At 44.0% G+C, this 16209-nt stretch overlaps 1 protein-coding gene across 25 annotated transcripts in view; it reads right to left on the bottom strand.

The window, feature by feature from the left end:
• OBSCN (obscurin, cytoskeletal calmodulin and titin-interacting RhoGEF) overlaps positions 1 to 16209 on the bottom strand; it is a 188970-nt gene that overhangs the window by 11978 nt on the left and 160783 nt on the right. For 24 of the 25 annotated variants that reach the window (XM_068673255.1, XM_068673234.1, XM_068673243.1 and 21 more), the window contains 15 exons: positions 15835 to 16083; positions 13718 to 13841; positions 13261 to 13394; positions 12782 to 12894; positions 10677 to 10845; positions 10098 to 10179; positions 9285 to 9485; positions 8824 to 8884; positions 7978 to 8055; positions 7580 to 7752; positions 6686 to 6712; positions 6017 to 6169; positions 5267 to 5312; positions 4592 to 4669; positions 201 to 3864 (listed from right to left, as the gene is read on the bottom strand). In XM_068673255.1, the coding sequence (XP_068529356.1) occupies positions 201 to 3864; positions 4592 to 4669; positions 5267 to 5312; positions 6017 to 6169; positions 6686 to 6712; positions 7580 to 7752; positions 7978 to 8055; positions 8824 to 8884; positions 9285 to 9485; positions 10098 to 10179; positions 10677 to 10845; positions 12782 to 12894; positions 13261 to 13394; positions 13718 to 13841; positions 15835 to 16083 (5352 nt within the window). The remainder of the gene's footprint in view (positions 1 to 200; positions 3865 to 4591; positions 4670 to 5266; positions 5313 to 6016; positions 6170 to 6685; positions 6713 to 7579; positions 7753 to 7977; positions 8056 to 8823; positions 8885 to 9284; positions 9486 to 10097; positions 10180 to 10676; positions 10846 to 12781; positions 12895 to 13260; positions 13395 to 13717; positions 13842 to 15834; positions 16084 to 16209) is intronic. The other variant, XM_068673235.1, reaches the window with a different exon arrangement.

Genomic DNA, 16209 nt, shown 5'->3' with positions numbered 1-16209 from the left:
CAGCAGATTAACCCAGCTGACTCTGCACTGGAGCAGGCCGCTAACAGAGAGCTAGTGGTGGGGCTGAGGACAGCTGATTTCATGACCTGCCACTGCCCGTTTTGCAATGACCATCTAACCACAGCCTCAAGATACACTTGGGAAAAAGAAAGAGGCGGATTTAGTACTTAATCTATGAAGGCACAGAATAGAATACTTACCTTCCTCTGCCTCTGGCTCTGGAGACGTCTTTCCTTTTAGGATTCTTGAAATATGGGCAACAGAAGCTTTTACTTTCTTCTTCAGACTTTGCTCCACTGACTGCTCCACTGAGTGAGACCTTCCATAGGGTTTAAAGAGTCCTGGCTTGCTGTAGAAGGAGCTTTTCTGCTTGCCACTTGATTCCTTTTGGGGGCCGTACATTTCCCTATGGCTCTCCGACCCTTTTCCCGTGACCAAGAGGCTGGCTGCTTTTGAGTCCTCAGATATTTCCAAATGGTTCTTCCTGTTCTTCCCTTCTGCCTCCTCTCGGATGCACAGCCTTTTATCCTTATGCAGGGGTCCTGCAGGAGGTGACCTCGCCCTTGCCCTTTCACTAAAGGGTATAAACCGCCTGCCCGTCGGTTTGGGCGGGGGCTTCCTAAAGTTCATGAATTCAAAGGGAAAATAGACAATGTCATACAGGTCGGAGAAATTCAAATAGGCAGGCTCCACCTCTGATATGTCGAGTTTTGGAGTTCCGCTGGCAGGACTGGGCGCTTCATCCGACAGGTCTTTGATTTTCACTAGAGAAACTTCTGGGTGTCTGCCGGTGTCCTTGCTCACGGGCACGTCACCGGGTGTTTTCTCGGCATCCAAGCTCTCCGTTGGGGAAACGCTCGTTTGGCTAGAACTGAGGCTCTCGAATGCTAAATCCTCCAGGTCTTCGCATTCATGGGGAACCGTCTGTGCCCCCTGCCCTTTTGGTGCCTCTGGCTCCTCGCTCACAGCAAGGTAGGGTTCTGCGAGGTCATCCAGCTCAGAGACTTCTCTTTCACCCCCTCGTACTGAAGGGCAGGAGGTGTCCGTGGGTGTTTGGCTATCGGGGCGTTTGTAGAACATCTCTGTGGTTGGAGAGAGGTGCTTTCTGCATTCCTCCTGGCCAGAAACTGACTCTGCCCAAACATTCATCTCTTCAGAGAGGGAAACCATCTCGTCCACTAAGCCCTCCAGCACAGCAGACTCCTCATCGCTGTAAAAAGAAGACCTGTGATGGGAGAGCTCCTGACCTCGATCCCTGTGGAGCAGTGGTGGGACAGTTTTTCCATCATCACAGCTTCCACTTTCTAAGGCAGTGTCTCTCCCCTCACCAGAAACCTTCAGATGTTCCTCATATTCCAGCTGATAGACTGCAGCCGGAGACTGAATGTCTGGTTGTGGAGCACTTAAAATACCTGGACGCGCACCCTCCAGAGCAGCAGAAACTTTGCCACCAGCATAGACAGCCTTGTGCTGCTCAAACACCTGACTTCCAGCCTCGGGGCAAGGAGCAGACGAAGTCTGTCCCACCTCTGGGCTTCCACTGGTTGTGACAGCAGATCTCACCTCACTGTGAAGCGATGCCCTTGGATGTTCTTGCTTTTCCCTCTCGTAGACTGGAGGGAGGCCAGTATTTTGGGATGAAACTGCTACAGCCGTGTGTCTGCCCTCCAGAGCAGCAGGCACCATGCCACTGCCCTGAGAAGCCTTCTGGGGTCCAGATTTCCCCAGAATTTCAGCTTCATGGACTGAACTGGGAACAGATGAGCCTTCACTCCTCAGAGCAGCCAGCCTCTCCTTGCTGTGAGCTGGATGATCCCTTTCAGCGTGCCGTGCTCTGTCAGCAATGGCAGTTCTCATCGGCTTTGGCGGCAGGACTTTTGAAACAACGGGGTGCTCTCCCTGTAGGATGGCTGGTGTCGTGTCTGCATGAACAGAAGCCTTTTTGTGGGCTTCCCTTTCACCACCATGGGCTGAAAGTGGAGTGATCCCTGCAATACTTGGTCCTTCATCCTCCAGGGCAGCGGATCTCACCTCCTTGTAGGTCTTTGGCTTCTGGTGAGCATGTTCGCCAGCTGTTTGCAGAGCTGATGGGACACCTGGCTGTTTGCCCTCCACGCCAGTAGGTGCTGGAATACTTTGATCAGAAAGTTGCTGGCTTTTTTCTTTACACACTGGAAGTGAATCAGTTTCTGTCTGTGGGCCTGTTGGAACAGAAGAGCTTTCGTGCTCCATGAGATCAGACCGGACAACGCTGTGAGGAGAAGGCTTCTCATTCGAATGTTTCTGCCTTTTGTCTTTCCAAGGTGGAGCTGGGGCTGTCCTTTTGATGAGGAAGCCCTCACCTTTCAGCTCGGGATGGGTGTTGGTGCTGCGAGCAGACTCCTGAGGCAGGTGGTAGGCTCCTCTCGTACTGCCAGGGGCTGACCTGGAGGTGGTCTCTGACTGTGGGACGGTCAAAACGGCCTGCTCACCCTCCTGAAAAACTGTGTCACGAGCACTGCCAGATTTATCCTCCTTGATTTCATGTTTTTGAGCTGATGACGCAGTTACATCTGAGTGCTGGGCAGACAGAATGGGGCTTTTGCCTTCCAAATCTCCATCCTCCTCCTCCACGTAAGTAGCTTTTGACTTCTTTAGTAAATGTTTCCTGTTCTCGCTCTTTTGAGGCGACACTGGAAGCCTGTCTAGCTGTTGCACACAAACGGCTGGGCACCCATTACCCTCACACTGTGTGGAAGGAGAGAGCTGCTCTTCTGAACGATCCTTGCTGGCTCTCCTGAAGTCCTCTTGCTCTGAAGTGCCTGCAGAGCATCCCTTGCCTGGCCCCGCAGATATGTCGCAGTGCTCGCTGCCCTCAGGGCAACTTTCCTGTGCCATTATATCACAGTCTTCTTCCAAAATATCTTGCTCCCTCACTGACCTGGAGGCCCTCAGCCTGTAGTCATCCAGGGAACGACTCCGGCTAGACCCAGCAATAGCAGGATGGGGAGGTTTCCTGGCGGTATCAAACGAAGCAGATTTGGTCAAGGAACCCAGCAGGCTTTCCCTGTGATCATCGTCGTCAGACTTGCCTTCTTCTTCCTCCAGTTCAAACTGTTCCAGGAGGGGTTCACGGAGACCACTGAGGGGCACTTTTGAATACCCAGCTTTCCGGAAAGTTCTTCTGGCTCTGTCCAAGTGCCTCCTGAGCTCCCTGCTGGGTGAGGAAGGCGTCCTTGCAGGTAGTTCAGCTGCTTGGCTGTAGAAAGTGCTTTTAATGACGCTCTGTCTAGGAACACACACAGGTGGCTTTTCTGCCCCATCCCCAGCCTTTTCGGTTTTGTCCTTTTCAGATAAAAGTACATCTGTTTTTTGTTTTTGAGATAGATCCGATGCATTTTCTGAGGAAGTCTTCACTGATGAAGTTTCAGCTGCACCACTTCTTTGGGACAACTCTGCTCTTTCATCTCCACTTCTAGGCTGAAGCCTCTCCTCTTGCTCTTTTAAAATACCTGTCATGAGCTCTTTGCTTTCTGTAGGTGATTTGTCCTTCACTTCACTTTTCATTGCAGCGTACTTCTTCCTCATGGGTTTTATAGGAGGGATTGAGAGTTTGGAGTGCTTCTCTTCTCTTGCATGTTTTGGAGGCTCCTGGCTGCTTGGGGTATCAAATATGGACAAGTGCAGTTCAGGGGCAGAGCCAAAGTGCCTCTTCTTGGGGAAGTGCGAGTTCTCGTTGTCTGAAGAGGAGCCGCTAGTGCTGGAGGAAGTGCTTTCCTCGATCAGATGCCGGGAGATGGCCAGGGAGGTGTTGTCGTGAGTCCCTTCCAGGATTTCTGGGATGGATCGCATCACCAGGATGGATTTATAGCACATCAGGGACCGCTGAAAGCCAACACAAAATACAGCACGATCAGCTGGAGACATGGTGGAGTATGGTAAAGCAAAGTTACGAAAATGATCTCCTGCACCCTAAAAACCACAATACTAGTAAAATAATGCTGCCACCCTTTTATAGATACAGTCAGTCTAAGCCTTTGTTGTTCATTGAGCCTCCCTCACCTCCCATTCACAGAGATGAAACCGTATTGACTACAGGGAACACGCTTGCTCTTGTAAACAGAGAAACTGGACCTGGTCTGAGATTTTTAAATACAATTTGGCCATTCAAAGCAGATGGAGAAAGAGTTTTTAACCAAACACATTAGATAAGTGCAAGGTGCTGCACATGGATTGAGGCAATCCCAGACAGCAGTACAGACTGGGAGAAAAACACACACACACACAAAAGAAAACCAAAGTAAAAGCCAAAATTTCTGCTGACTCCAGCAAGAATGTAGACACCTATTCCCATCTACACACATAAAGGCAGGTGTCTTGGTCTTTGTTTCAGTGCCTGGTGGACAAGCACTGCACACAACCCAGGACCACAGTAAAAGCCTGGGTGATTTATTTCTGCCACATCCATATTACTTCTGGGCTTATTCCCCATTCATAGCCAAGCTGAGGTCTCTGCTGTGCTCGCTTCCTAGCACAATAGACTTTAAAAGGTTCTAATGTAACTGCAAAATATTTAATTAAAAAGAACTAACATAGATTAAGGCCAACTCACCTGCCACTTGCTCCGAGTCACAATGAATTTGAGCTGCTTGGTGTTAATGAAATGAGCTGTTTCAAGTGGGAGATTGTGCTGCCAGGTAGAAAGGAGAGGAAAATCAGTGGTTAAAGATCCTGTCTGCATTTCCAGAGAAGTTGTTGTTGTTTGTTTTGTTTTGTTTTTAAGGACTGACTCCTCCCAGAATTGTTTGATTTAGGAAAGTTATCATAGAACAAATTCTACAATCTCATTACGGCTACATTGTAGGCAATATCAGTTTTTCAATGATAAAAGCAAGCCTTGTTCAATGTACGTGATTCAGTAAATTTCCTTAATTATTATTTCATTTTTTTTTTTATCTTCCTCCTTAGAGATTTATGGCACCTAAATATAAACCATAACTTCCTTCTGAAAATCCAGTTTCCTCTGTATACAGACATGTTATATTTGCTCATGTCAGTAGTAATCTTTCGAAAGGAAAGATATCCTGGCAAGTAAACACTAATGTGCCTCCTCTTTCTGAAGAGCCATGCCTGCATTTCTGTACAGGACAGAAAGTAGAAGAGAAAAAATAAAACAGCAAATAATTATCAAGCAGCCTCAATAAGCTATCAAGAGCTGCCCCTTCAAAGGTCTTTTTCATCCTAAATTCATTTTTATGGTTTTAGTAAAGAACAAGGGCAAACTTACCATGAACCACTTGTGGGAAAGACAGTCCAAAGCGCTAGGCCTGTCTCTGATAAGAGAAAAGATAGCCATTATAGTAGCATGTCACTTCAAACAGCAACCACAAAATCTTCTTGAATGTGCCTGCTTCATATGGACACATGTATACACATTTGTGTATGTCTTTTTGCTTCTGTTTTTGGAGTTTAGAAGCCACCGAGACAGAAAGAAGCTTTTAACCCAAGATTTCCACGGGAAAATCCCACATTTCCAGCAGGAAGATCCCACGGCACACTGTAGGGAGCCTGTTCAAGGGCATCAAGAGCACTCCCACGAGGGACTCGAACTCTTTAAAGGACCAAAGCACACATAGCTTTGGCACCAGGCAGAAAGAATAGAAATGAAATTAAAAAGCCATGACCTCTATACATGCCTTCAAGCCTCCTTTTGTGCTTGAGACTGCTTAATAAATGTGGTTCGTATTGTTTAATTCCCCCATAACTCCCTCTGTAGCAGTGCTAGCTCTTCCCACTTCCCCATGTCATTTCAGAAACTCATCTGCCTGGAGCTACGGACTAAAGACATTGCCATACCAGAAGCAGAGCTCTTTGGCAAACTGTGTTCTGGGTAGTGAATAAAAAAGGGCATTACACATCATACCTCGCTCAACTGTCCACTTTTCAAAGCAACTGCAGCTCTGATGAGCTGAGATCTGCCTGCTAAGACACCAGCATCGTTGCACTCTCTCTGTAGGAAGCATGAAAATGCACTCACTTGGGGTGCTGCTGTAGGATCCACTTTATAAAATCCTTTGCATCTTCACTCAGGTGAACAAAATCAGGGATAGTCCATGAAATTTCTCCATTTTGGATATTTAGAAGTGTTCCTCTGTCATTCTCCCCGGCAAATGGAGACTTGCATGTTAGGCTTTTTCATTCAATGCCATAAAGTAAAAGGAGACAGACTTTAGATTTTTACTTGCTGTTCAACAATAGGAGCACACACATTTATGTGGGGCTTGAAGAGGCCTGAGGGACTCCATGCGTGGGACTTGCAATGCTTGTGAACAGTGCATCCATTAACAGAGCATCTTTTATTACAGCATTACTCAACATCTGACTGAATTATTTATCCCTTATTCACAGATAAGGAATTTAGGACCTGATTTTTCACAGCTACAGTAGGATGGTGGCTAAAATGAGCAAGATAAAGACTGAACCCGATCCATCGCTCTCACTGCTGAGGAGAGCAGCTGTCAAGTCCTTAGGCAGGGACAGCGACCAAAGCCCTTGGCGACACAGAAAAGAGTGACCAAAAGAGAAAATAAAATAAATTGCCAAAGGACTTGATGCTTCACTCATTCAGATCCCTCACTGGAAGGTGCTGGAGGGCTCCGACTGGCAAGGGGATATTGAATAAGTATGTCCAAGCAGATTTATTTACCTTAAATATGTGATGACTCCAACAGCCCTGAGGAGAGAAAGAACACAAATGTCAGACGTCCATCACTTTCTCCCTCCTTCTCAAGCACACAGCCCCTTTGCCTGCCACTAGACGCCTTAGCACAGTAAGATAACTTTCTACTCCCCACCTTTCCAAGGAAAATAAATCCCAAAATCTTTTGCTTTCAGTTTTTTTTTTTTTTTTCTTTCAGCATTTTATAAGATTGGTCTGAAGTATTCCTCCATTTTTAAAGCACAGGTAGAGGCAAAGACTCAAAATACTTTTTAGAGACTGTTTTCCTTTTCTAGAAAGCCTTCTGGGATCGTTCTCTCTAGTTGCTGCCTCTTTATGAAAGATTGGCTTCTCTAAGATGCTCCTTTGCATTAATTAGCTATCAGAGTTCAATAATGAATGACCAAAATAGAAAGAAGAAGCTTTAAATAGCTTCTTAAATAGGGTTCCTTAAAAAATAGTTCCTTAAATAGAGTTTGGGGTTCTCCATGTTCACTTTTAGTTTCTTTTCGTATCATCACGAGTCCAGTTACTTATTAAATGTTAACATTTTTACCGCACCATCTCTATCAACATGCAGTATTACTCACTCGCAGTGCCCTGTTTGTACCTATAAGCGTGTGGTACATTGCAGACATTGCAGGTGTGACCAACAGCACGTGACTCTGCACAACAGTATCCCCACAGAGGATACTGAGCTTGTGATAATGAAGCCTATCCACTGCAAAATAGTTTGATGTAACTACAGCGAATTACCCTATGGAGTGAATCCGCACACAGTACAATGTCGCTAGGTATTCCTAAGAAAACATTTGTTTCAATCTAGAAGCCCCAAATTCAGGCTGTCTAGTGCAAAAGGTTTTTAGAAAGACAATAGGTTACCAGATATCAGTTGCTTTTGACACTGGTGACTGAGAAACAATTTCTGGGGCAACAAACTCTGGAGACCCATATCTGCTGAACTGGGGCTCAAAGGGGGTGATCTTCTGAGCAAATCCGAAGTCACAGATCTTAAGGTCTTCCCTTTCAGGATAAACCATGAGGATATTCAGAGGCTGGTAACATAAAAATAAAATAATAAAATAAAATAAAATAAAATAAAATAAAATAAAATAAAATAAAATAAAATAAAATAAAATAAATCAAAATAAATTATAAAATAAACAAAATTTTATTGAGAACGGGCAATATTTTCAGTTGTAAGAACAAATCAAATGGAAAACACTCATTCCCTGGCCAACAAGAAGCAACGACAAACTAGACCTGCCACTGCACATTACCTTGATGTCCAAATGTAGGATGTTGTTGTCATGAAGATATTTGACTCCTTCCAAAATTTGCTTGATATACAATTTGACCTAAAAAAATCATCAAGATATTAAACAATTAGTCATTAAAGCATTAAACATTAATATTAAATAAAGAAGGTCCCTGATTCCACCATTTTTTTTTTTATTTTATTTATTTATTTATTTTTCCTGTGTAAGAGAGAAAGAGACCGAACAAGGAATACTTTTAAAAGTGAACTGGACTTCTTATATTAGTTCTTGCAGTTGAAATAAGATGTGAACTAAACACTACTGTGTGGAATGAAGCTGTGCCTAATGGGAGAAAGCCCTAATTGAATTGAAAATTGAAAAAATCAATTTTAGCAATAAATATGGGAAACCTGGCTACTAGACAGGAGATGTGAAACATTTTGAGCTTTGGGTACCAAATATTAAAAAAACCAAACCCACCATCTTAGAAACTTTAATTTCAGCCCTTGGATACCTGTACAATTGTGAAGGGATGAAGCCTTCAAAGCATTACAATATTAAACAAGTGAAGATATGGGATCTCCAGGTGACAGATAGCAAAGAAATGGTGCATCAGCAAACACGGTGTACAAACAATGTGATGTGGTGTACAAAATCACTGTTAGTTTCTAGTCATTCCCTGAAGAAACTGAGCAATAAAAGCTGATGGGAACACATTTTAAATCCTGATTCTCTTTTAACAGATTATCAATGGCTCAGAGATATTCCTCACTTTGGAAAAAGAAAATGCAGCTGGAAGTTATTCTCTGTTGAAGAAACAGGTGTTACCCACCAGCTCTAGACTTGCAAATGAGAAGGAAAGCTTACCTCTGCTTCAGTGACGACACTCTTCTTGAATAGACGGTCAAGGAGCTCCTCGCTGGAGCATCTCAAAATGGCATTAAGGGCAAAAACAGCTACAGGTAAATTACTATTTTTACTCTGTAGCCACCTCTGCTCAACTAACAGAGAGCAGAATTCATGAGATCTCATTGCAAACTGAGTCATTCGCTTCCAGATATTTCAGAAAAGATCTTTGGTGCTTAACAACCCGTTCCCATTTGTATATGTAAGTATCATAGCTTTTCCTAACACATCAGAAACATAGTACTTCAGTGAGGAGTGCACATAGCTATGTTATCCTGTAGAGTGGGGAAAGATTTTTTGTTTTGTTTTGTTTTAATCTCAGGCAAAAACTAAAAATGGCTCTTTGCTTTGTTATTTAATACCTGAGGTCTGCCTGAGGAACCGAATACTTCCCAGCCTCCTCAGAGCACAGAAAAGGATACAACTCCAGAATCAAAATCAGGGTCTTCCGTGTTTCAAACTGATCCAGCAGCCTGGTAATTCTGTCGTGGGACAGAGAGGCAAGAATATCCCTCTCCTGATGTGCACGAGCCTTCGTTTTGCTTCGCAGAGGGATGAATTTGGCAGCACAAGACACTCGGTTCCCTTTATGCACAACTCGTTTCACAAAGCTGAAGCACCCCCTGTGTAAAATCAAAGGACAAGCCCTGCTCAGACTCGGTTCAAAGCCCCCTGCACTGCAGGTGTGGACCTTTCCACTCCCCAGCCTTTTTCAGCTCCTACTGCTCAGGGCTGAAACTCTCCACCAAAGCTGATTTTCCTGTGAGCGAGCTGCTATTGCCCTCTCCCGGCTGTCTCCAAAACTAAGCAATGAGTTCCCATGGAAGGAAAAGGAATTTCAGGTGCTGAAGGTTTGTGCTGGCAAAGGCTGATGCTCTCGGACCCCTCAAAAGGACACAGTGTGTGTATGTACATTGCTGAGGGGTTTTGAGGCTAATATTGCCCAAGGGCCATACCTGGGCACCTTTTCTGCCAGCTTCTGGCTGGTATTTCTCTGGTTGGAGCCACCTGGACCTACAGGCTCTATGGACTCTCCCAGCCTGGCAGAAAGCTCAGAAAAGTGTTTCCAGCCCACCTGCAGTGGGGTGACCTCCCACTTCTGCCAGTCCTTTCCCCATTCCCTACTTTTTCACAGCTGGGACCCCCTTCTGCCTCTGGTTGCTGCTGCTCAGCAGCTGAGATGGGCAATTAGCTGTACACCTGTGTGATGCTGTAACGTTGGGAAATTCCTTTACCTTCCAATCTCCTGCTTAACCTCGTACAGGGAATGGAGTTTTCTCCGAGTGGCCACTTTTTTTGCTGCTTGGTCTTTCTTAGCTTTGGAAATGAAGAAAAATGTAAGGGTTAATATTCAGATCACGATATATATCAATATATCAGCTACCTCAGGACAGGGTAAAGCAGGAAACTACAGAGGGCTCCTCTAAACTTCTGCACAGAATTAGGTGCAGTTCTCTGATGACAAAACCTGCCAACACAATCACTGGGGTTGCATCTTCACCTGACAGCAATCAGAGGACTCAGGCTGAAGAGCAGACCACCACCAGAGGCAAGCCCCCACTTATTTCTGTGGCCCATTATATCTGTTCATCATATGGTCTCAAGCAGGGAAAAAAAGCAAACAAACTCCTTTGCCCATCTGTGTAGGTGATTAGATCATTTACTTTTATACTGGATCACACCATACCATTAATATCCAACTGCTAGGTAGGAGTACATGTCAGAAACCATACAAGTACCAGAAGAAGATGGCAACAGTATAAATATTTCAGGGGCTATCACATCAACTCCTGCAGCTGAAAGAATGACGTTACCTTCATGTACAACAAGCTCAGCTTTGCACAAAACCTCCCCTCCTGCATTTTTGGCTACACAGGTATAGACACCACCATCTTCTGAGCCGACGTTGTCCAGGATTAAGAAATATGTTGTGCCTGCCATCCCTTGGTACAGCCTGTTGCTGTCTGTCAGCAGTGAAGTGCCCTGAAAGAATGAAAGGACTTTTTGGTACTAGAAAACCAAGATGGAAACAGAGATTTCTCCTTTTCAATGAAATGGAAAGAAAAAGAGATGCTGGCTGAAGAAGTCCTCACGGCTGTTTCTCTTTGTTACACAACATTTATTTTATTTTATTTTATTTTATTTTATTTTATTTTATTTTATTTTATTTTATTTTATTTTATTTTATTTTATTTTATTTTATTTTATTTTATTTTATTTTATTTTTTATTCATTAATTATAATTATGAACATTGTTTCATAGGAATACAGGCTTGGGAGGGATCACCAGGGCTATGTGGTTTATGTTTCATCTCTTCCAACACACCAAGCCTGGGCAGTCAGCCCAGGGAGCGCAAAAATCAGCAGCCTTGTTCCTGCCTGGTCTCCAGTTTGTGCTGGCATGCATTCTGCTTTACATCCATAAATGCCATAAAAAAAGATTACAGGACGGGATGTATGACATAGAGGGCAGATTATGAAGATGTGCAGATCTTATGAGACCATTTGACTGGGCAGTAAAAAATGATAGACAAAATTTAATACAGATAAAACATAAAGTGATGCAACCCTGTTTCTCCATAAGAAACGATGGGCTGTGAGCTGTTCTTTACTACACTGCAGCAAAACTTTGAATTACAACAGATCACTGCATGGCAACACCAGCTGCCAGATGGCAGTCAAAAAAGAAAAAAAAAACAAAAAACAAAAAAACAGCAACGACAAAAAATACATACCAGATGTTAGAAATTATTAGGGAAGAAACATGGAAGGTGATAGAAAGTACCATTTTATAAATCCTTGGTTTGCCAAGGGTGAGGAACTGTTGCAGCAATGCTGTCTCTGTAATAGCTTCCAGACAAGGACTGATAGAGCAAGTTGGGGCTTTTCAGCCTGGAAGGGAGGCTTTAGGAATGCGATACGACAGAGCTGTCTAAAATTCTGAATAGTTTGGAAAGAGTGGGTAAGGACAGACTTTTTCTGATATGAGAACTAAGGGCACTCACAGAACACTGAAAAGAGGGGATATTTTGGGCAACATACCACTGGTGGATTGAACTCCTTGCCAAAGGACACTGCATTCAAGAAGCTTACATTGGTGCAAGGGGAAACTAAATACATGTATGGAGGAGTGCTTTGTTATGGGTTAGTGAACAGGTGAAAGTTCATCAAGTTCAGGATAATCCTGAGCTGAAAATGTTAGAGATTGGGAGAACACCAACAGGATGTATCACATATTCTTGCCTTGTTCTTATCTTTTCAATGTGTTCAGGTATGTGTAGATGTGTACATGTAGGTGCAGGAGGGGGTTGTTTGTTTTTCAAGGTTATTTTATTTGTCTGAGTAGCTTATCCTTGCCCTTCCTATACAGAAGGTAGAAAAAAATAGAATGAAATTTTGTGAACAGAAACAGTTTTTTGGACAGAAGAGTTCCAGACAATCATTATGGAACAACACTGGCTTGTTTGAGGGGCATGGCAATATTCTGGGGAACAATAAATGATTTCTGGTTCCTTTCCATTGGATCACTTACTGTTCTTACTCACTCAGTTTACTCGGTTTACAGAAGAGGCACAGAGCCTGGAAGTCAGCTGACAATTGCAAAACCATTCTTAAGCCCATTCGTGACCCCAAAACTATAGCACACATCTTGTTGGCTCTCAGACAGACACCTCCTGCCCACCTGGGTCCCCAAACATCTCTGTTCATCCTCCCTGATAAAGGAGCCTCAGTGACACTGGAGACAAGACAAAGCAAGGTGCATGACTGGTGTTCCAGGGAGACCTGCAGCTGACTCAACATCTACAGATATGACCCAGAATCAGTGTAAGAGGTGTAAGATGAAAGAATAAAAAGATTTTCCCCACAGAAGTACTGCTTTGCAGTCCTTTCCACAGTCCAGGGAAACGTCTGCACTTACCTTAAACCACAACACAGTAGGCTGAGGGGTTCCTTCAATGACTGCCTGAAATTTGGCACGCTCCCCAGCATTCACCTGCACGTCCTCTATTGTCACTTGCATATAGGGAGGACCTGGTGAAACACAAAAGTCTGAGGCATTCATGATACCAGAACTTTGTCCACGGTGTGCTGCTTTAGGTTGAGTTGCTCGGATGGGATTTCCATGACCAACAATTTTGGATATGGTATTGTCTTAATATCAAATCAAGAGATATCATAGTAATATTTCTGGGTTTCTTTATATTGGCGTTACCTTTAGGCTTCTTATCTTCATGCTTATATGTTAGTTTTTGTTTAATAAACATTTATTGGTCAAGACATTGAATTATTTCAAAACAAAAACCACCACCACCAGAACAGTCAATGAGAGATATCAGCCAAAGAGAAGACAATTGACAATCGCAGGATTTGGGAAATTGAAATAAGTCTCTTCCTTACTTGTTGGGGTCTTATCCTCAGTCTTGTACACACGAGTTCTTTCCGTGGTCTCAATATAAACTTCCTTGTGTATGTCCCAGACCACATCTTCTTCTCTTCTGTACCAGTCTCCTGCCCCCGCAGCTGGTGGTGTTCTTTCATGAAGAAAAGATCATTACACAGTCACACATAACTGCAGGGATATAGGATTATACCTTGCCATCGATCTATGTGTTTAACCACCAGACAAAACAGTATCTACTTAAAATTAATAAAAGAAGAATTTAGTTTTGGTGGAATTTATTTCTCCCCAACCATTTAGATGCTTCTTGCACACTGCATGCGTGAACAGGGCTCTGAAGATGACAAACCTACAAGAACCAGTTCAAGTCACCACCTGCTTCTCTACAGAGGACTGGCTTCTCTGATAACAAAGTCTGCCACGTTTGGAAATCTGTGTACCAGAACTTGTATTCACCTGGAAATGGGAACCGTGCGCTCCTGAGTGCTCTCAGCTCCAGCCGCCGCCTCTTCACGGGAAATGCCAAGGCTGGGTTTTGGTGCACGTGGCTCTTCAGCTGGAATCTGCCTTTGTGCTTTGTCTGGTGGCAGAAAGAGGGAAAGTTAGACAGATCACCTACAAGGGCACAGCTGAAACCAGGAGTGAAACTTTGGAGTCATCTCCAGTTTGCCTTGTATCAGAGCTGAACCCATCTGACCTCAGCTGAGTGCAATTGAAGTTAAGGGGGGAATTTGGCCCTTTTGAGAAGGCCATATGAAGCGAAGGGCTGCTTTTTATTATTTTTTATTTTTACGAACCTTTCTGTAAGGAAACACATGCTGGCACAAATACAAAAGGCAATCAATAGGGACAAAAAGAAGGATGACTGAAAGGAAAGTGTTAGTTCAGAGCATCCATTTTAGGAGATAATTGAACTTGGGTTCCACCAGTGTGTGACTATGATGAAATGCCTGATGTTAGCTTTCTACACACAAATAATACAATTAAGCTATGCATTGTAAGGACAGTTTTGGATTCACTGGTGCAATCAGATTGCATGGAGATAGGCTAATTTGGAGGAGTAGTCTGGTACACCTCCCTTGGGTTCGTGGAAAACGTCCCCATACAGCTCTTAAATTACACCAGAACAAGGTTTGGCAGCTGAACATTACGGGAAGGAGGAAATAAAAAGATGGAGGAGCTCGAAGGCAGATGAGATTTTTGTTTGTTTGTTTGTTATTATTACTAATTATTTGATTAGATATATCATCAAAAAGTGGTTTGAGCATCTATGCCACAAGTACCAGGTTTTCTTTTGACACTGACCACTAGAGTTACACTCTAGAATAAAATTCATCTTTTCCATCTGAGAAAAGAGGAAATCAAGAGAAGACTTTTGCCAGCAGGAAGGAGCTTTTGGGGGAACATTCTGAGAATGTTTGGTGCAGGCTGGTTTTGGAAGAAAGCAGCAGTTTCTAGAAAGCACATAATACTGCTTTACTTTGGTGAACATGATTATTCAAGGCATTACTGGCAGGGTCAGAGATCCCAGCTGGCTGGAAAATGGTTTTGTGCTTTCCTGTTGCCAGCACTATCAAAATATTTGCCCTCTTTTTATTTAAAACATATAATCAAAGGGACAGTTGTCAAGTCTCCATCTTATTAAAATAATCCCCCTGTTGATAAGACCTTTAGCTTCCTCAAGTGAAAGGACTGCAGAGCCATTACATTTGCTATTCTGTGTTCTCTGCAGTTGAGACTAAAGAAATAATCCATTTCATATTTTACTTCTGATGATTTTTGAATCTTTCTGCTTCAGCAGAAGATTATTTGCATGGATGACTTCCCACTCAAAGAACAACGACAAAAGGTTTTAAAATCCTGCCATTTTTAAGCAGATGTTTTGGGTCTGATTCCATTAAATGGCTCTGAAGTTTTAGACAAATATATTTATATATTTATATTTATTTTTTTTTAACAGTGTCTGGAGTTTGAGGGCTGCAGGCTACCTGACAAGTTCTTTTAGGATCACCTCGGTGGAGGCCAGATGCTCTGACAGGACACAGACAGCTCAGACAAGTTGTTAGGGCAGAAGCACAAGGAGGAGCAGAAGGGCTGCAGCTTTTTCGTGCATTTCAGAAACACCACAGACATGAAAGCCTCGTTCCCATGGCAAGAGACAGTCACACACATCATTGGTATTAAGAAAATAAATTGCTGAGGAGTGGCCTCAAGCTCCAGGGCCAGCGAACTGCAGGTGAACTCGTGCCCTACATGCTGGAGAGCCTCTGGCAGTTGACGAAGGGCTCTTAAATCTCCAGCTTGTTTATGGCAGATGAGGAGAAAAACAATCTCCCTTCCCCACCACACCAAATCCCATTTTCAGAAAGATCTGCCCCAAGCTTCGTGCCAACCTAACCCCAACCCACAGCCCCACGTTTCACCGGGTCTGAATGTCCTCTCTTACCCTGCAGCTGCTCAAAACAAAACGGAAAACCAAGGAGGAAAAAAAAAATAAATCCTTATTTGTGTGTTCAGCATTATTGTCTCTCTCAACTTCCCTGCGACATGTTCCAGATTAATTCCAGACCTACCGTGCCCTCCAGCAGCCTGGGTTTGGGTACTGGCTTCGTGAACGGGAGGCCCGGCCGCTGCTCCCGAGTGGTCGGAGGGAACGGGCCCGGGAAGGCCATGGCCACCGGCTCCTTGCACGCCCGGGGGAAGAGTCACAAGCATTGATGCCGAGTCCACAAGTTTCCTTAGAGCTGTCTTGATCTCCTGGTCAGCACGCTGAAGCGAGGCCTGGACAGAAGTCCCCAGCGCCGGCTGTGAGGAAGCCCTTCCTACAGACAAGAAGAACAGCTTTTCTCTCTTCAGCGTAAAAAGAAAACAGCAGCAGCATCCAACCCCTCGCAAGCAGAAGAAACATCTGTCATCACGTCCTTCTCCCCTCACAGAGCAGGGAGATG

This window comes from Anas acuta, chromosome 2 (assembly GCF_963932015.1).
Source record: "Anas acuta chromosome 2, bAnaAcu1.1, whole genome shotgun sequence".
NCBI lineage: Eukaryota > Metazoa > Chordata > Aves > Anseriformes > Anatidae > Anas > Anas acuta.
Note: the sequence above shows the minus strand (reverse complement) of the source record. Positions and strands in the feature narration are given on the sequence as shown.